General features: G+C 38.9%; 1 protein-coding gene across 5 annotated transcripts in view; it reads right to left on the bottom strand.

Annotated features, from left to right (window-relative positions):
• The window catches only part of RANBP17 (RAN binding protein 17), a 159,435-nt gene that overhangs the window by 70,516 nt on the left and 66,738 nt on the right, over positions 1 to 22,181 (bottom strand). For all 5 annotated transcript variants that reach the window (XM_054842044.1, XM_054842046.1, XM_054842047.1 and 2 more), the window contains one exon: positions 8,265 to 8,338. In XM_054842044.1, coding sequence (XP_054698019.1) covers positions 8,265 to 8,338 — 74 coding nt within the window. The remainder of the gene's footprint in view (positions 1 to 8,264; positions 8,339 to 22,181) is intronic.

Here is a 22,181-nt window from a genome sequence, read left to right as displayed (position 1 = left end):
CATAATCAGTACCAGCTTTTTACACCATGAGGCAACAGGATTTCAACTTTGGGAATATAACTTGAAGAAGAGATGTTAAATGCCTTAAAATCAGCATTGATTATTGCTTTTACATATTCACAGGCTAAGGAATGTACTACACCACATAAACTAAATCTGTTTTTCAGGAAGTTATAAACTCAAAAATGCAGTTTAAAGCATCTAACTGTTTAGTATTATTTGCTCAGGAAAAGGCAAATAACAATGCAATTACCAAAGCAGTATTCCTCCATTTAGATTTGCAAACAAACATTGATTTACTTCATAAAATCTCTATGAAGAGCTACAGAGGTTCAGATTGCCTTAAAGAAATAGCCCATTCTAGCAAGTCCATAATTCACAGTTTATCCCTACTACGGGGAGTCCTGGAGATGTTTATAGTTGCACTAAATCCTTAACAAGTATATACCATACAAAGCAATAAAAATGAATTTGCACTACCCAGATTTGACATCAATATCAAAATCATAAAAAGGCTGTTTTGCAAAAGAGCAAAATCTTTGTTCTTCAGTAGCCAGATGCAAGATGTTTAAAGAAAAACAAGAAGTCACAGTGACAGCTTGAAGAGAGAATTAAAACTGTGTAAGGAAGGCTATCCAGCCAACATTCAGGGTACTTTCGTACACATCTGTTCTTCCAGTTCACGGTTGTATTTGGATGCTGAAAGATAGAATAATGATATAAAAGCTAGAAAGTACTCATGAGTGAGCAGAGGCTTAAAAATTTCAATTATAATTGTATCAACTCCCGTTTCTGTTCCTGCCTTATCAATATCAGGGAAAATGAAAGATATATAAAATGTAACATTTTAAGAAACATCTACAAAATATTGTAAGTCTCTGAGAAAATTTGTAAAGATCTAGAGAGGAATCTCATAATATAAAAAGCAGTTTTCCACTATGTAAGGAAGAGAAGTCAAGGAATGAAAGAGGAGAAAAAAATTTACAGCTCTCGGAGAAATCATGGCAAGACGGCACTTAAATCCAAGTGCTAGTGTCCTTGCCTCTTTCTCTCTCAAGTGGCTTATTGATTTAAAATATGAACTGAATGAAACAGAGTCAAAGGAACCAATCATAAAGTTTCAGATGAGTCATGGAAAATAAGAGCTTCATCAAAAGCTCCATCAATGCCAAATTCACCAAAACATCTACGGCAGATGAGCACTGAACACATTTTAAAGGCAAGTACAAAACGTGGAAATAAAAAATGGCAGAATATTTCCAATTTTGGTAACAATATCAGTAACAAAATACTGATCTACACACACACAAAACCAAAAGAGCAACAGTAACACTGATCCATGCTGAAAAGCTATGAGAATTTAAAGAATTTAAATGAAACACCATTAAGAAGCCAGTGCTTTCAAGTATTTCCTTTTAGTTTGCCTTTAGTAAGAAGACAAGAATAAAACCTTTGCTTCTCAAAGCTGCACCAAAGCAGCTTCCCAGCTTTCCAACCTCCGAACCCTCCAGCTTGCTACGAGACTTTGTCTGTCACCACGACCGATTACTAATGCAGTTCCATCAGCACACCAAACAGCTCTTCCCTTAATACAGTGACTTCAAAGTATTATTTGCAGAGGCTTTGTATTTTTAACCTAAAATCTAAAAGGGAAAGGTAAACAATGATTATATACGCCAATTTACAATTCTCTGGGAAAAGGGTTACCATATCATCCACAGAATAATCAAAATTCTTTGCATGTATCAAGTCATTATGATACTTGGGGCTGGGAAGGAATCAAGGCAAAGATATCCACTTCCAGCCTCTTAAATCCATTTCGTGACTTTTTTCCCCCCACAAAACAGCATTCTACTGTCCTCAATTTCCTGTCTTCAGTTTATGATTTGGAGAAAGACCTCTTCAGATACATGGGCTGCATCACACTGCTCTTAAATGATCTGTGTGGTGCACAGCAAAGGACAACCCTTCTTACACGATGCAGCAGTTCTCAGGGCAGCAGCGGCTGGGAAATGATACTGCTGGAGCATAGGCGTGGAATGCCCAGCTGAAAAGAGAACTGAAAAACTCACAGTGAAATTTAAAAAGGAAAATTTTAAAGGAGGAGACAGAATCAGGGATGCAAGGTAGAAAAAAGCAAAAGCAAAGCATAGTCGGGACAAAAAAGGGTGTGCTGAAGAGCGAGTATATACTGTACGAAGAGAGAAAATCCAGTTGGTCTCACACACATGCCAAATATTGCTTCCAGGCCATTTGTAAGCGCCCAAAGAATTCACCCATCCTCTTTCCGAGAGGCCTTGAACCCCTTCTCTGAAAAGTAATTGGCAGGTTCCTTATCACAATAAAGCTGAGGAATTCCAGACCACCATGCTACCTGCACACACATAGGTTACTGTACCTCACGTGCACAGGAGAGCTGGTAAAATGACAAAGCAGCAGGTACAAAAGTTAAGTTGCTACCAAGCAGAAGAGATGACGACTGCTGTAAATCAGCACGTTTGGCTGTGGTGGGTTTTTGCGTTGTTTGGTTGGGGTTTTTTATTATTTGGGGTTTTTTTAAATAATTAAAGCAGAGCGTGAAAACCTTTTAAGCTTACATAAGGATGACATGAATTGGAAAGCCTGGACCTTGTACATTTAGGAACAGTCTGGGACTCAAGGATATTACAAATATACTTGCATTACAAAAATAGTAAAGATAAAAAAAAAAATCAGACATTTTAAACAAAACTTTCAAAGTTGCTCAAGGTGTGTGCTATCCAATTCCCATTACAGTGCAAGAAAACCAAGCATCTAAATCCCCTAAAAAGAGTTTGAAAATCTCTTCCTTATGTGGTACTTAAGTTTCAGTAATAACGAAGAAAGCAATTTGTTGGCAAGAAAGCTTTGTACAGTCATGTTTTAATTATTTCTTGTAGATTATCATCATTTACCATGAAAGCGCTCTGTGGCTCAGTGACAGTGATTGGATATATACTTTTCATTAGAGCTGGACAAAGGTGAATAGTTAAAAAAATGCACATACTGTTGTGAATAAAAGTGCCAAGTTTTACTTTGCTATGATTCATGGAGTCATATCACTATGAGTGTTCAGAAAAATATTCAGAGATCCAGACCTTTTATACTTATGTATTACTTAAACATTGTCGCATGGAAAATATCTCTATTTATATGAATGTATATGTGCATTCACCATAGTGAAATTACAGCAGTAAAAAGGCAAAAATCATCCAACAGCAATGTTTGGATATGCATCTTTTATTCATGTTTCAGTTATTTTATCGTGACCAAAAATAATAAATAGTTGAGCAAACATTTTGTAAATCCACCTCATGATAAATCACTTCCACATGAATTTGATAATTGAATAGTTGAAAGAAACCAGAAAAGGCTCACAAAGAGTAAGTGAAGAAAAGGAAAGGTGTTTGCAGCCAAAGTAAATACATTTTTAGCCAAATGCCTAGGGCGGGCTCGAGGAGCAGATGGAATTAAAAGTAGTCCAGTCTAAATATTTCCTTTCCTCTTACCTATACAGGGAAGGATCAAGGCAGGTAGGCAGCTACTGCTCGAAGAGATGACCAGTGGAAGGAGAGCACTACTATTGGTTTTGGGTACAGTGCCTTACTGCTTCCCTGAAGAGTCCTGGCCTTGATCCACTTCACGTATTCTTACATCTCTTGGCCCACTGGGATGTGGCTGTTTGGGGAGGAAGTTGGAGCAACAAGATAGAGAACTCCATAGAGTCAGAGGAATAGTCTGTGCCTTTGAAAGCCAGTACCACAGTGCAAGAGGCTAAGTAGAACAAAGCCTAAGGAGACAGGCTGTGACCTTAAGTCTTAGTCCTTCTCCAAAATCTTGTCATCCACTGCAACCCCGCTAGCTCCTTCGCACTCCCATCTCTCCTTCTTGCCTGTCTTCACCCTCACGTAACTTCCCAGTTTATCCCTCCTCGAACCTACTGTACTGTTGCGACGATGCAGAACACAGCTGACAAGACTTAAAATGCCGTGCATACTAGAAAAATCTAGTTTGAGATTAGGTATTTTTTCAGTTGGCCTTTCCTCTTCAACACATACATCCTATGAGAGAATGGTGAAAGCAGTGGATGCTACAAGAACTCTCCTATAAAACTTCTGATAAGACTGTGATGAAAATACAGCCATTAATGGCCATTCTGACTACATAAAACTCCATCCCTTCAGAAATGCTTTAACAGGAATTCAGTAAAAGGCACATTCATTAACTCCCAATGGAAAGGTGATGAAAAGTCTAGGATCTGATGTGACAGTAGTACTTTAAACTACAGTCAGAAGGTCTAAAGGACACCTATTACATTGACAAATCTCAAAATATTTCTGTACGTTGAGGAATATCTACTTCATACAGCCTTTAACTCAAACTGAACAGTGGCTACTGCAGCTACTAGTAGCTATGACACGAGTATTTCAAATTGTTTTCTGTTAATGAAAGAACTCACTGAGTTCGATTAACAATCCTCCACTGCAAAGCTGCTATTAATAAATTCAAAAGGACAGATTAAAGCTACATACAAGAAAGTGAACTACTGAAATCAGAGACATCTGGGGAAAGACAGCTCAACAGAAAATGTGCTCAAAATCTTAAGAAATCAAAGCCAAATGCCATTTATCCATCTAAACATTACTGAGCTCACATTGGACTTCAGGAAACTAGAAACTCCATGTGTCAACCAGTAAGTTATCACAAAAATAGGTTACATCTCTAACAGCAGAACAAAACCATAATATGACCTGGTAGACTACAACTTGTCTGACTACCATAAATTCAATTGCTACGTTTACTCCTGACACCAAGTATAAAATGCTTCCTGCGTGCATCCTTCATCGGATTCTTTAATGGCAAAGTGGAAGGAAATAACCCGACATTGTCTTTTGATCATCCCACAGTGCTAATGGCAGATTACGATAAGGTACCTTCTCCAACACTTTCTGATTTGAAAGACTGGTTGCCCTTAACCAGGCAACAATATTCTTTCAAACATAACTCTTCTATTTCACATAATGCCTGGCATTAACAAAACAGAAACTATATAGTCTCAAACATTGTTGTGCAGTTACTATATGAGAATACCGCCACTTTAACGAGAAAGTGCACACTAAAAATTCCCTTGTGTTTCCTTTTAATCTAATGTTAAGGAACAACATATGACAAATTTCACCTACTTAAAGAAAACAAAAAGGATTTGTAGGGTAGGACAGAACAGTAGACTGCTGGCTTTCTAAAACAGCAGTGTGGTTAAAAACACTGACTACAACCACACGAGAAAAAGGTGAATGGTCTCACAGTCACGTATCTTGCTCACTGCTGTTCCCGATGTGCTCAGATTATTCTCAGTAACAGAGCATCAGAAATGCTGCCAGACTGGACTGACCCATCGGGCCATAGTTTTTGGATTATATATCGGTATGTCATGGATTCACACCCAGATTTTCCAATTGGCATGCTATGACTGCGGAGAAGCTAGTTTATTTTAATTGACACAAACATGAATGTGTTTATACAGTGGTTTCACAGCTAACTCTTAAAGCTACCGACTGAAGCGTGCATTTCAAGCTGTAACATCCATTCTGTAAAATGAAATTGATCTTCAATCAATGAACAATTCATGTTTTTAGGAAAATACAGTAAGCCATAAGGAAAGAGAAAGTAAGAATATAGAGTGTGTAATCTAAAAAGCAGCACTGATTTTTGCTTTTCATATACCTAGTTTTCTTTTTAAATCTTCCATATAACATTAAAACCCTATGTTTTTTTCTTAATTTACAGTACTTGTGCAAATACAGCCCTATCCAATCTAAACCCACGTAGTACTTATCCAACTTGTTAAACGATACGTTATTTCCTCAACTGGCAAAGGCAACAGAGATTTCCTTTCAACGGCAGCGACAAGTAGAAAAAGAGAAGCAAACCAATGCACCCGGTCTCCAAACAACAGTCCTCTTTCCCCCCTTCTTCCTCAGTTGTTCAAGATTCACTGTAGTTTGAAACAACAAAATGAAGCCTAGCCATCTAGTACCATGACATGGACTGCTTCCAGAAACCGTACAATAAGTACCCATCAATATTTTTCCATTCATCACCCTCCATTTACCTGTCTTCAAAGCACACTCCAGATAAACATCAACCTTTGATGGGTACTATTGTTATCCTAAGGCAAGATATAACACTCAGGTTCTGGTTTCAAGGAAGCAAAGCATTTATCCCTTGTTTTCCACAGAAAAGTTAAGTCATATTAGAAAATGACCTTGTCTTAATTACTACTATTTCTCAAGGTTGGTAGTCATGGTAGCAAAGGACAAGTCATGTTTAATACTGTCCGAACAGGTCACAGCTAACCTGGCAACACCAGTAGAGATGTTTCTCTAGCAGGTCAAAGTCTACTGAAAGTATTTAAAGGTCTTGTAAGTCAGATTTAGAGGACATGAAGTAAATGACAGGATATAGCATCTTCCTCACTGTAGAACAAAGAGGTAAGGTACTTGTTTCTCTTTCTCCAGGCACACAGAGAACTCATCGTCTCCTGGGGACTCCCAGATTTTTTTAGTGGATATTCACAATTTTTCAGAGGGACTATTTTGTTTTGCTTCAAGAGCAAAACTTATTTTAGATGAAACTCTTGTTGAGTCAGGAGAAACTATCATATCTCATGAAGGACATAAGTAATAAAAGGCAAAATCCTGGTAGTTTTGCTGGCACCCAAGAAAAGTGGCTGCAGTAGAGGCTTGAGAAAAAGGTAGCTTCTCCAGAGTAATTTTCTAGGATTATTCTTAAGACAAAGTATTGCAACACACATATGCCAGCAAAACACACCATCTTATTGTGCCAAATGCCAGAGATGAGAAGACAGCTGATAGTAATGCCCTTTGTCTCCTTCAGTAGGAGAGCTTAAAATCATCCTCTGTGAATCCGTATTTTTAAGAGAGCAAATTTTGCCAGACCTTGCCAAAAAGCAATCCAAAAGAGCCTCCTCAAAACAAAGATTAGTTTAACTTAGTCAGTTCCCCACCGTAAATTACCACGAAGCTTTACTGGCTTGAGGGGTGGGCCCGTGCAAACCACATGAAGTTCAACAAGGCCAAGTGCAAGGTCCTGCACATGGTTTGGGGCAATCCCAATCACAGCTACAGGCTGGGTGGAGAATGGATTGAGAGCAACCTGAGGAGAAGGACTTGGGGGTATTGGTGGACAAGAAGCTCAACATGACCCAGCAATGAGCACTGGCAGCCTAGAAAGCCAACTGTGTCCTGGCCTGCATGAAAAGAGGCATGGCCAGCAGGTCGAGGGAGGTGATTCTCCCACTCTGCTCTGCTTTTGTGAGACCCCACCTGGAGTACTGAGTCCAGCTCTGGGGTCCCTGGGACAAGACAGACATGGATCTGTTGGAGAGAGTCCAGAGGAGGCCACGAGGATGATCAGAGGGCTGGAGCACCTCTGCTATGGAGACAGGCTGAGAGAGTTGGGGTTGTTCAGCCTGGAGAAGAGAAGGCTCCGGGGACAACTAATTGCAGCCTTCGAGTACCTAAAGGGGCCTACAAGAAAGCTGGAGAGGGACTGTTTACAAGGGCATGGAGTGACAGGACAAAGGGTAATAGGTTTAAAATAAAAGAGGGGAGGTTTAGATTAGATGTTAGGAAGAAATTCTTGACTGTGAGGGTGGTGAGGCCCTGGCACAGGTTGCCCAGAGAAGCTGTGGCTGCCCCTGGCTCCCTGGCAGTGTTCAAGGCCAGGCTGGATGGGGCTTTGGGCAACCTGGGCTAGTGGAGGGTGTCCCTGCCCATGGCAGGGGGTGGAACTAGATGATCTTTGAGGTCCCTTCCAACCCAAACCATTTCATGGTTCTATGATTTACAGGCAATTCTGCTGACATCTGAGGGTGCAGGAATGACAAGTGGGGAGGGATGGGCACTGCTTACACCAGGCTGTCACTCAACAAAAGACTGTGAAATCTCAGCTCTATTCTTCCAATAAGCTATTTTGAGAACGGATGCAGGCACTGTGGAGGATATATCTAGCCGCAAGTGTTTATTTAGGGGCCTGCAGTACCTTCAGAAAATAAGATATGGGTGCTTCTGAAAATGATTATCCCTTACTTCAAATATTTAAAATTTATGGAAAACATTTTTCTAGCAAAGAGCAAACTTAACAACAAAATAAAACTTGGATTTGGTGTAAACATTAAAGACAAAACAAAATACATACAGAATAGAACACAAGCACAAACTCACATTTTTGTCATAAATGTTTCCAGAACATGGTTGTCGTCTGTGATTCCTAAGACTTCTGACATTCGAGCATACACCTGGAAATAAACATTTCAACAGTAACATATTATAGATATTTGCAAGTACCAACATTGTCAGTTACTCTAAAACCTTCCCTATTTTGATTTTGCATGAGAAAAGTACAGGCACAAATGCCTGTCCATCCAGCCTAGCTGAAGCACTTGCAAGAGATGGCTTGTACATGCCCCGATGGGGTTCCATGATTTTGGGACCAACAGGCTTTTACTTGCCCTTGTATACATTTCTTCCTACAGAGGAGATCTATGTTTTCCACATTAAACTCACTTTGATGTTCACAGAACAATACAGTCTCTATTCAAAAAGCCTGTTTTATTATAAAAAAATTGCGAGGAGATGGAGAAAAGAGCCTTCTGTTGGTCTCTGTCCTCAGTGGGATGTGATTCAACGCTGTCCTTTCGCTTGCAAGTTCTTGCACTGCCAGCCATAAAATCTGGTAAGTAAGGTACTCTTCAGACATTCAGTTTTGTGTTCTCGAAGGGAGAACAAAGGCTTTGGCAGCCAAGTAACTTGTAGTTGTATACTTTTCCCCTTTATTTCCGATCCAAGACATGTATTACCAGCCAAGTTTTCCCAGCACGCTGCCTATCAGATCAAACTGCTGTTACGATGAAGTAACAAACACACATGACACATCAAATATGTTTTTTTCCTTACTGTGTAATCTTCATAAAATTTTCTGGTAGTTTTAGTAGCATAACACTTAGTTTGGATAAAAACATTCAGTTGGGTTAAATCAACTTGAGAAACAGAAGGGAGACGCATACTGCAAAATTCCTTTACAATCCTCCGCCAACTCACTTCACCCTGAGCTCAAGTAACTCTGCTATTTGCTTACAACCGGGCTAAACACAGATCTACCAGTCAGTACATTTCATTGCAGTCATTTTAACCTTTAGTGACACTAAAACAAATATTATGGGTTATACGTAATTCTTCCATATGATGTGATCAAGTCAAGTATCACTAGGGCCTGAAATGAGAGCACCAGGCTGAGCGCTCGCAGCCCCCGTTACCCAGCGGTGAAAGCCTGGTGCCATCTAGCTGTCAATTTTGTTCGCTGACATTACATATTCCACACAAATACCAATGGACTTTAGCTAACTCAATACTTCCGTTAACTGTACCTACGCTTGCTTGTACCAACTTCCTTTCTGCTGGTGATGTAATCCCATGACTTTGCTCAAAATCCAAACCCACAGTATTCTACCTCTGAGGAAATCAATACTACTACTATTACTAAATAACAAGACAATAAAATTGTATTTTCATGTCCCGAAGACTTTAGTTTTAAATCCAAGTGTAATAAAGGCATGAGTAAATAAACTTGCAGCTCTAACCAGAAACTGGACCAAAATCAAGGCTAACTTGTAAGCTAACTTATCCTTTCATAATTGTATGAATGTAATTTATTGTGACAAAATCAGTAGTGAAAGGACAATCAAAATATGAAAAAATTGTAATATACGATATAATCCTGCTTCAAACATTGCAAAATATTATGTTCATACTATAAATGTGAAGTTATCATTCACAGTAATTAAACATAGCCACAATAACATATACAAATATAAAAAGAATACCTTCTAATTTAAAAAAATCATCTCTAACTAGTGCACTGCTGGAATGCTATAGCAGCTGCAATTTTAGCAAAGCTTAAGAATTTCTGTACTTGATATGAGGAAAAGAGATAGCGAGGAATGTCAACATACGAGCAAAGAGCCATTTCTGGTGAGAGCTTTGCTTTCTGCCATGGGAAAGGGGTGGGAGAAGGGGAGCGTGAGTGAGTAGCACTGCGCTCTGTTGTCAAACTAGGCTCTCCCCACGTCAGAGTTTAACAAATAAAACACTGAAACAGCAGTCAGTGTTGACAAAGAGCAGTGCTTTAATCCACAGTTATCCTTGTAACTCTTACTACTCCTTTTATCATCCATTAGCTTTGATTCCCATTATCCCATCAAGAACTGTGTCAACGCTTTTGTCCCTGGGGATTTCCCACAACTACTAGGATCTGACAGCCAAGCTTGAGTGCTAAGCAGGATCATTACCTCTTAAATCCACTTATCTGATCCACTGAATAGTAAATTGAAAAGCTCATTAACAGCAACAATCTGATTTGTTTTCACATGTGACAGGGTCATTTCAAGTCAGCGTGAATACAGTGCTTGTAATAAAAACTACTACCCGTTCTGTAATGTGACAAATTGTAAGCTAAAATAAATGTGATATTTTAAACACCTTCTTCAAAATCATTTTCAGAACCAGCACACACTCTCAGCATGTAAAAATAGAAAAGCAAACAACCCCCAACCACAACAATGAAACGCCCTTAGACTTTTAAGCACTATAAAAAATTAATGATAAAGCATTTTGGACGTATAATAATAAAACACACTTCAACAACAAAGACCGTGCTACATATTCAAAAGGCAGAGTAAAACACTGTTGAAAGGGGTTCAAAGGGATGTGGAATCACACGTGGAAGTTATCTCATCTTCAGCTTGGTTCCCGTCGTGGAGGTAAAGGCAGTGCTGGGGGCTGTGGGACCCGCACAGCCACACACCCGTGGGGTCTTCTCCCGTTGAGATCTCCCCTGCCTCCTTCCAGCAAGGAAAAACCCAAGGCTTATGTTTTCACTTCTCTCCAGACACTTCGAGTAAGGAGCATGATAATTAACTTTCAGTAGGAAACAACCACTTTAAGACTTCTGGAAAACCTTTACACAATCATTCCCAAATCCTGACAAACGCAGGATTTATAGCTTCCAAAAGAAATCCTGCATCAACACACAGCGTTATGCGATCATGTCATGATATCACCAAAAATGTAAGACTGATGGTAAAATATCCCACCATCACCATCTCATTCTTACAACAGTTATGAACGTAAGTGAAAAATCCCCAGAAGTGATGTAACATTAGGTTATGATGCTTGATGAGCTTCACACTTGAGGTCCTTAAAGCAAGCCTGGGCTGATACCACCATTGGAACCAGTACCTAGGTGGCATTGCTGTATTCAAAGGTGACAGTGATGGCCATGACAGCGAAGAGACCAGCAAAACACCTTCAATAATAATCAATAACAATTTTCAACCTATTAAAGCAAGCGTGAAGGCAAGGGATCCAGGGATCCTTCTTTCTTCCCGTTTGTACCACTGAAACCACCTCGGTGGAATGAGGATGTTCAAGGAAGACCACAGGTTCACAAGCTCTGGTGCCAGGGAATTTTTTAGGATCTGTCAGATTTATCGGTGGTTCAAATTACATAACCGTGTACTTCCCAACTGCTTGAACTGTACCAACTGTGTTTCAAAAGGACGAGAAAATAAAACTATGGAAGCAATGTTTTAAAAAGCAAAGCAATCGTATGTAAATACTGTCCAAGAAAACGGAGAAATAATTCAGTAATCACACTAAAACTTTATTTCCCTGCCTCCTCTACTCTTTGGCCCTGGATATGCTTAACTTTGCTTTGTTTTTTGAGGTCTTCTCTTTTTGGTACTATCGTTATAACTCTGAAGAAGCTAATTATGTCAATTCTTAAATGTGAAGCAGATTACAGAACTGGGAAGCTCAGAATATGAGTTCCTAAAGGTTGTATGGCTATATAATGACAGTCACAGAAATTCAATAACAGCACTGTATGGAATGTACTCAAACGCACCCCATGAAACAAATTAAAACAGAGCAATGAATCTCTCACACTGTGCAAATAAGAAAACACAAGAAAATGTTGGTTTCTATATGTTTCATAAGGGCTATTATAATGAATTAAGATTTTGGATAATGAATCTTCAGAAAATTACAGTAAAGTTATTACCCGTAGGCACAGCATAAATGCTTAAGATATTATAACTTCCTTGAAGCTCTCCAGGCCTTGCTGCAGAGAACTATCACTGCAACATTAAAGTATTTTGTCATGAACATTGAGGGCAAAACCAGACCTTAACCGTATTTACCCCAACCCGACAGAAGCTGAGCAAGGACAGAAAGAGACCTACAACCGAGCCGGGAGCACCCGGGCTGGAGCACCCATGGCAGGGCGAGGAGCTTACCGCTCTCCCCTCGGTCTGTTGGGAATTCACCCAACACAGGGGAGACTGCCACTCCACCTCTCCAACACCCCTGTGCATCACCCACTATAACTCCACGCGAAGCATGAGTTTCTTTCTCAGTGTGTAGTGCCACGACACGTTTAGGATTTTCCACTGCTTTTTAAATCAAGATCAGGTATTTTAAATTTTTAGCACTTTGAAGCTCCATTATGACACAGCAGAAATCTAGTTTCCAAATCCCACAGCCAATTTCTGAAAATCTGAACTGAATCCCCTAATTAGTGTATCAGGGTGCCAGATCATTTGCCTTTACCTCCGCACCAAACTAAGGGTGTAAAAAGTCTTGGCTTTTCTATCCTTTCCGTAACAGAGGAAAACCTCGGTCACCTCCATTCCTGGCCAGCTGCCTTAGAAAGGTAAGATCTCAAAGCTCAGAGTCTATACCTAGAGAACGGGCTAATCTGTTCGTTTACACTTAGCTCCCTAAATGAAAAAAATTCCAAACCAGGCCATAAGAAATTGCCTCAGTTAGTTTCAGACAGGACCTCTGAAGATGAAGTTGGGCTTTGCACTACATAAGAAGTAGGCTGCTCTCTCATTCACCGCTACGTGTGTTTGTAAGCAATCAGAGAAACTACACCGATTACATAAATGATATACTATCTTCTGTCTTACCTATAAACCTAGCTTAATTAAAATATTGCATGAACTTAACCTCAACTGAAAGAGACCTACTATAAAACAACGTTTAAAAATTATGGCATTGTTATTCCAAGTAAGTGTTACGTTGTAGGGGAAAGGAGAAACCTGGTGTGTGGCTCAGAGTCGTTTTTATGGCTGTTCTTTTCTTCCTAGTCTGTTGAAATACTCCGTCATCGCAAGTTCAGGTAGTAAGAGGCATTAACAGTTCCTGCAAAGGCTGTTTTCCAGGCCCCCTTCCCCAGTCCCTTCCCCGTTAGCTCAACAGAACAAGAGAATTCACAGGAGTCTGGGGTGGAGGAGCGATTAACTCCCTGCCTCCTGCTCACAGAGTGCCCACGCGATGCTGGCAATAAACCTTTTCTTACATGGGAATTGATCTCTAGTTCAATGACTTTCTCTCAGCTTTTACTTACTTCTTTCTTTCTTCCTTTCTTAATTCCTGTTTTCTGAAAATCTGCAAAGAAAGATTTACAATTCTGGTGAACTTACTATGGGAGACCTACTATGAACTAACCGCTGTTATTACCAATGTGGCATGAGAAGCATTCTCTGAAGAAAAAAAAAAAAAGAAATTGGTTTATCTGCTAGGTCTTCAGTTAGCTAATTGTTAAAAAGGTGCTTAGCTTTCAAAATCTTGTTTAGACTTTCATGTTTGTAAAACACTGTTAGAGGTTTTTAATTCCACTGTCTCTTTTGCTCCCCTCCTGGGCTTAAAGTACAAATATTATAGTGAAAACTGAGAAATACTATTAACAGCTATTACTTTCTGACCATCATCCAAAAGATTTTTAGATTTTGAAGCACCGCTCTGGGCTGTGCTTTCCATCAGAGCTATACACTGCACTGCAGAGATTCAAGCCATATATGCAGTCAGTTATTTGCTTACCAAGAAGCCAAAATGCTGCTTTAAAAATCCTCCAATGATCGAATTGAACCAATACTGTACACATTACAAGAGGAGATTTGTACCAGTCAGAAAACTCCACAAGATAAAGTATTACAGGTACTTCAGTACCAGTAACCAACACTCTTACTTGCCCCCGTAACTATTAAAAATGTCCACCTGAAATTTATTCAGTTGGTTAATTGTATCTAAATGAGCGACTCACTCAGCACACTTCTGTGCAATAAACCTCAATGCTAAAGCATCAACATTAGCTTGGCGCTTAAAATCAAGTGACAAAAATCACAGCCACCTATTATACTTCTAAAATTTCTGTATCAAAACCTACGTCATTGTACCGACTAACGTAGCTGCAGGTGTTCCGCATCTCTCAGGATCAAGCCTTAAGCACATGAAATTTAGCGATATCATGTATTTTAAAAAGGGTTTGCACCACAGTTGTACATGAGAGTGCTTTTGCACATTTATCCCACGGCATAAGGAGAGGTGTTACAGCCACCACAGCTAATACTAGCAATTTGAACAACCCTCTTTGGCAAGCCAGAAATAAGATAATTGTTCAACATAGGCTGGCTCTTCTGAAATACTGGAAGCATTGCCTGTAATTATAGACATCTGTCATTGCTAGCCACTCAGTAGTAACCCTGACATCAATATACAACTATAACACTAAACTGCCTGCAGGCACAGCAATGGAAGCCAGATACGAGAGGCGGGCAATCATCTGCCTCATCCAAACTATCTGTCAAGGGTTCCTAACCACAAATAGCTCTTACGTTTTGTATCCTTAGGATAATATGTTGATTTATTTTAGATCCTCTAATATTTACAGTCTAGGCTATCTACTAAAATAAAGAAACAAACCTGATGGCTAATGGAGGCAGTTAGCGTTCAAAATCATCACGGAAGGTCATAGCTCACCACTCCGGTGTTAAACACCGATGGCTGTTTTGAACACGCACCTGTGTATAAAGTTTCCCTCCTCCAAAATCCTACCTGCTCATTTCCAGCTACAGTGCACACTGATGGCTATTCTCTCATCAGCCAACGTTTTATCAACCGACCCGAAGAAATATTTACATTTTGAACCCCGAAAATACCTGTGCAACAACGTGCACGGTAAGTTCCGGTATCCTGGAGTTCACCATGTCGGTAAAGAAGAGAGAAGCGCTCTGCAGAATTATCTTTGACATGCAATTTTTGCAAAAGGAATTGCATTAATGATGTAAAGTACGCTTACAGGTTAAATATTGGCCAGTTCTTAGCAGGAAGCTGACGTACACTCTTAACCAAGGAATAAAGTTGCTTGAAATTCGCAGATAAACGTGGATAATTTCTTTTTAATTTTAAGGTGAAAGTCATGCTGAAACCCTCAGTCTCTACTTTTTTGTCTTCATTTGAAAATCCATCTCAGAAAGGGTCAAAAAAGATTGTTGGTTTAAACTAATTAGGAATTAACATCCTTACAATTATCATAATTTGTTATTAACAAAACTGAGATTTCTTAGTATGATTCACAACAGCCTCTGCTGAAGAGAAACTATTAATTACTAGACAGACAGTTAGCTTACAAGTGAGCTGCATTTTAAAAACCTCCTTTAAAATACAATTGCTAAATGCCTTACAGTGCTGTAATGTGAGACAGGTTCAAATCTTATTACTTCACTGAAATTAAAACCTAAGTTTTAATACTGTTCAAGTCGAACAATGATTCCACACTTTATTGCTTTTGAAATCCCTTGATGATCATAGGAAAAAATGCCCTCGAGAAAAAGAGACTCTGTTTTCGATAAACAGAAAATACAGTTTGCACTCTTAGCCTCTTTGTCATCACAAAAAAAGGATTTAATGCCAATTCTTTAAAAAAAGACTTTTTTCACAAAATGTGCACCTTGTGTGCCATTTGTAAAATCAGCTCACTTTCTTTTATTTATTACTGCAGCGCGGCAAGGCAATAAAGCAGCTACTGATAGCTAATAAATTACATGCCTTTTAAAACAATTCTCCAGCTACAAAAACTTGTAACTACAAAGGCTTACATTTACATGGTACATCGTGTGAAATGTCTATATTTATGTTCTATTTAAACACATAAATAAAATCTGACCCTTTATTAAACAGCTGAGTATGAAACAGGGGCTACATGTGAGATTAAACAAAGGGTAACTTTTTAAGGCTTTTCTACAGATTTACATAATTAAATATAAAACGTAACAAAAAAATTGGCCTTAGCAGTTCAGGAGCAAAGTATTTTTGAAATAAAACACATTTTTAAGTATGTCCTTTGAGCTACCTTCAGGAAAAGAGTGATCACCAATTTTTCAATTATTGCATGATAACAATGATTTACTCCTGAATCGAAAAATTACCTAAGGTCTTCAATAATAACTGCAACATATTATGGTAATATAAGACAATAATTCTCCATCACATACCATGAAAAACAGGATTTGTATTTTTAATTAAACTAAATATCAGAGCTTTGGGAAAGCATTTTTGGGTTAAAACATGATTTAAAACAAAACCCCCCTGAAGTCTTATTTCATCATGTATCTCTCCAAGAAATGCTTTAAATCTACATGTATCTATTAAACTCATTGAACTGCTCTTAAAATATTTTCTCTTCATGGCTGGCCTAGGAATCATAGCTAATCTGCAGAGAATGCTGAGGTGCATCGTCTTTTACTTTTGTACTGCATTATTTTTAGGCTGACATGCTCAACTATTTTCATACGTTTGTTCCCTACAATTTGATTGTCTCATAAATCATTAAACTAAGCATTACATTCTTTGTAATTTTCTCTATACCATCATGCATCTAAATTTGAGATGTGTAGCTCTAATGCTAGTTTCCTCCACTCACTGTTATTTTTATAGCATCCGTGGCTTCGATTTCGCTTTGCTCACACAACTTTTGCTCATTGCTGTAGTTCGAAAATGGCAGTTCCTTAATTGAGCATGAAAACAAACCTTAACTCCCTACTAATAAATAAAAACATTTTAAATACTGCTATTCCATGTTAAGATAACAACCCATGACATGTTAGTAAAGACGCTGCATGATTCTGAATTCCTCACCAGCACACCACCACCATGACTATCCATCATTCTGAGTGGAGATGCTGTGGGGCAGATCTTTCAGTCTGACTGAGCGTTGCTTGATGCAAAATGAGACGGGAAATAGTTTTCAGACACTTTTCTACTCCTTTAATCCTAGGGCCACCTCTCCCCATGGTAACCAAAGGTTTACTTCGGTAATATTTGTTTTCTTGTATTTTGCACATGTCATCAGCGCTTAAAATATTGAGACAAAGACATTCGTTATCTAAAGCAGATAAAAAGGAGGTTTAACAAACCAAGCGGCCAGGACGACAAGCAAAGCAAACCCCATGGTTTCCTAATTCGGGTTAGTCTGTCTACTTGTGGGGATGAAATATAGGTGTAATTTTAAGATGGTAGAGAATAAAGAGTGAATGGTGCCTGGTGTGTCGATACCAGGAGAGTGTCCTGTGCCTAGCAGGATGCCTAGAAAGCACTGCAAACAGTGGAGAGAGAATTTAACAGGACTCTGGGAAACAACAGTTTGGTTCAAGAGGAGTTACAGATAAATTTAAATACAAAAATAGATAGTGATACTCAGACACTGAACATTCAACAACTCCTAATTTCACCTGAGAATTTAAGCTAAAAGACAGGATGCTGAAATCGAGCAAGAGCCGAGGAGAAAGGAGCAACATGGTCTGACCTACGAACACAGAAAGTATTTGAGAGGTGTATTTTGAAGAGAAAGTTGTCAATATCAAGCTTTTGTTGAAATTAAGCAACTATAAATGCAGCCAAAATTTGTCAGAGCATACTATAAGTTAAGGAAATCTAAACATAAACAGGTAACACAGCAGGGAATAGAATCAAAAGTTACACGAGTATTTATTGAAAAGCTTGCAAAACTAATAAAAACTAATGAAACTGATCCATCAAAATTGGTCAAGAATCTTGATCAATAATTATTCTCAATAACATGTAAGAAGTGTCAGACTTCAGCCTCACATGATAAAGTCTTCTGAGGAGGAAAAAAAAAAAAGTGACTCCCTGAAGTTGTGCATCAGGCTATCCTTCGGGCTAAGAGGAAAAAAATACAGAACAAAATTTAAAAAAGGGCAATGTTGGAAGCAAAGACCACAGTGGTTCACGTTACCGAGTCAAGAAGCATCACCAGATGACCTCACAGGCAGACATCATACACACACATCTTTGGGTCCTGCACGACTTGGAAGCGTGGCCATATCATCTACATTCTGCACGCAGTCCCTCATGTAATGTCATCTTTTTACAGTATGACTGATAGTAATGGTCTTTAATAATATACAGAGCAATATTTTGGTTCGTTCTGCTGACCTCTTAAGCAAACAAGATAATCAAATCTATGCAAACGTGATAGATAACAGAACGCTGTCAGACACGACTACTCTCTACAGTCCAAGAATCTGAAACCCTTCAGAAGCAAAGCGATCTGCAGAGGCATTCTACCAGGTGCTGACTCACCTGCTTATCTTAAGGGATAGCCAAAACTAATTTTTTAGCTCTGACAGCACATACATTTAGATAATTACAGAAAAATCTAAATAATATTCTAAATGTTATTGCTATTCAGCAGATTAGAATGAAATTGGTTATTGAAGAAAATGCATAAACTAGACTGTACCTGTGCTGTTAAGAGCTCAAAGATGGTCTGTTACACTGATGCTACTTAAATCATCAGCTCCTGTATATATTCTTACAAAATCTAAAATAATAACAACATTATTTTAAATCAACTTAGAACAAAAGTTTCTATATACCCTGCGATAAGCCACATTATTGTGTAGATGATATCTACACAAATCATTTAATACTTAAATTGATATAAAAACCCTGCTTCACAAATAAAACTTTTGTTCCCAGAAGACTTCTTTCTCAATAGAGCTACATGCCTCAAGAAACAACTCGTCAGTAGTGAGAATGCTCTGGAGAAATAATATGGAACCTTCCTCATGGCCTTCCTAACTGCAGTTCTTTTGATCCAAATTGATGCCAACTACCGACTCTTCCAACAAAGGAGATACGGATGAAACCTATGTGGAACAGATCACTGAAATATCGGGGGGGGGGGGGGGTTTCCCTCCTTGCTTCAGAAGAATGGCAAATGGCAGAAGACAGACAACCGTTTGCCTTTCTATGACGTTTAACAAAAGTGTGTTCAAGTCTGAGAAGAGTATTTAAAAATATATTCCTGTATGTGAAACAGATCTATACCAGGACAACATTACTAACAATTTCCGATTACTCTGAGCACCCAAATGTCAGAAAAAGCTCTGAATAGTCTGATAAAAATAATTTTGGGAGGATCTGCCTATCTAATGAAATACAAAGTACAGCTCAAATGCTGTATGTTCTGCAAATTTGATTTCAGGATATGGAGAATGCTCACGCACAAGGTAACAAGCCACCACTGACCCAGCCCTTGCGCTGCCTGAGTGAGACAGCTATATCATCATTCTTCACTGGTCAGCTGCATGACGATGAACTACTTGTTCTGCTTTCTACTGATCCAATTAGGTATGAAAATAACACGCTGGTACACAAGATACCGACCAAGTCTAACACAAACCTGAACCAGACGCTCTGGAGAAAATGTTTATTTGCATTTTTCTTTTCACTGAAATACACATTTTCATACAGGGAAGGAAATGCCCCTTCCTAGTTCAAGCACTCCACATACAAACCCAAGTCATACTGCTCTAAATGAGACAGTTGTCAGAGTCTCCCATTTCTTGAACACATTATACACAAGCTAAGGAAGCTGGGTGGCTCCTGCGGTGGCTCTAGACACTATAAAAAGGAGCATTCAACAATTAACAATGAATTAGCTCTTGACTTTGTTGTATGAAAGAAACGGAGCTCTGACAGCTTTAGAACATCTGTGAATAAAGGAGACAGTTGGCCGTAAGGTGTTCCACTCAGTCATCATAAAGTATGTCAGTAATACTCAGAAAATGTTTCTCCTTTCTCTCCCCCAACTTCATATTCAGTGCTTTTGGCAAAATATGTTCAAACAAGAAGAGTTTCCATACTATTATTTATTACCTATCTTCACTCATCTGTTATCAACTTGAAGACAGCTAGAGATTTTTTCCAGGGTGAAAGTGCTGCTCTGATGGGTTCTATTCCTAAGGACTGTTGAAAGAAATTTATGAAATGTCTTAATTCTGCCATTTTAGTTACAGAACTACAGATTAAAATTGAGAGGGGGTATTTTTTCCTTTTTGGCCCAAAATAAATAAACACAGAGTCTTCTCACCTCGCTCCCCCAATCTATTTCCAGAACCACCCTTATATTAAAAAGGAGCCAAGACTTGACTTCTGTATGAGTAACAGCACAGTAAAACAGGCATAACTATAATTATCTCAATTCCAGCCTTGTGAACTCCAAGTTTGCATCGCACTCTAAAGCCCACTAATTTATGTGTTAAACCTTTACATTAAAAATGAAGAGACCCAGGAAAAAAAAAGCCGACTGTTAAGTTACATACAAATAAGTAAAAAGCAGGGGCTTTTCCCTCCACTTTTAAAGGTAGATTCACAAGTAGCAAGATTTTACTGGAGGATTAACCTGCATTTTCAGCTTTCTAGCATCACCAGAATGGCACAAAGGAATTGAAGCAGTATTGCTGTATTATTTCAGAAGTCTGCGTTATCAAGAATAAAATGAAATAAAAGGTGAGGGAGGCCAGTTTTTACACAGCTAAGTTTCAGGATTCCCCCGTACATCCCTGCTTTAATTTTTCCAGCACTGTTACTATGACTAAGGAATTGGCATCAGTCTTCCGAGTGCCAGTGCCCAAGCCAGAACGCAGGTACGAATCTTCAAACGGTGCAGTGAAAAGACAGACGTATTAATACAACCTGACACATCACCTGTCATACTACTCTCCCTCTTACTATTCAGTCTTTACAACCAACAGACCGATGGCATACAAAGTCAGGGTAAGGGAAGGAAGGTAGGTAGTTAACGCTGACACTCTAATGAAACTGTGTTTAACAGTCCTGCCTGCAGCCTGTGTACACCCAGAAGCTACAGGAAATTGCCAACAGCTTAAAATCTGCTTTTGTCAGCCTAGCTTTGGTGCAAAATTTTTTTACTTCACAACAAGTGCTGTTTGTTTGTGGTTTTTTTAATCTTTTAATCTTTATGCAATGTAACTTTTAGTAAGTGTTGCACCTTTCAATCTGAATATGATCAAACTGGGACAGATGGGTCCTAACAAGCCCAGTAACTGTGTACGCCAGACCCAACTACTGGAGCTGGTTAGAACTTTTACAGTTTTTCCCCTTGCAAAATGCAACTCCATCAGCATTAAAAGGTTCCTTGCAAATATCTCACTTGCCCCGAGAGCTGCAGCAGAAGCCTGGTTCCCTGCTGTCCCTGCACTGAGGGTACCAGGCTGGTCTTTTCCTTAGACTCCTTTTCGCAGGAGGTAATTCTGCTCCGCTGTTAGATCTGCTATCTAAACACGTGCACTGTTCATACACAATTAGCTATCTAAACTTTGAACACAGAGAATGCCACTAGAGGGCTCACATATTATTATAAAGATATCACATCATTTCTATGCATTACGAAAGTTTACAGAATCTGTGGTATTTCATTACTAAAATTCTTTTAATGCAGAAAAAACTAGTGATGTCAAAATATGTCATTGGGCCATGGTTTAACTGAAATAATAGACTGAAAATGGTCAACAATCAATTGTGTAGCTGGAGAGTTAAGTCAGCACAAGTACCTATTTTCCGTGACAGATAAACAGTCGCAATCCTCACTTTCTGTGCAACACAATTCACCATTAAATGCAGGTCAGAGTCAGTGCCATACTATGTAATGTAATACTATAATGACGTACTACAGATAGCCTTACACACTTAATGGTGACTTAATTGTGTTTTTTTTTTTTAAATGCAGGTTTTATGGGGATGATTCTATTCAGTAATTACAAATGTGATAGAGATGCTGTCTCTGAATCACTTCATTAAGTGAGAACCATATAGAACTCCATCCTGCAACACGCCGATCACTTCCTGGGCTGTGCTGTTAGCTGCGGTAAGAGTAGATGGTATAAAGTCCCGTCAGGCCTTAACTGCCCAGCA

Source organism: Grus americana, chromosome 14, assembly GCF_028858705.1.
Source record: "Grus americana isolate bGruAme1 chromosome 14, bGruAme1.mat, whole genome shotgun sequence".
In the NCBI taxonomy this organism is placed as follows: domain Eukaryota; kingdom Metazoa; phylum Chordata; class Aves; order Gruiformes; family Gruidae; genus Grus; species Grus americana.
Note: the sequence above shows the minus strand (reverse complement) of the source record. Positions and strands in the feature narration are given on the sequence as shown.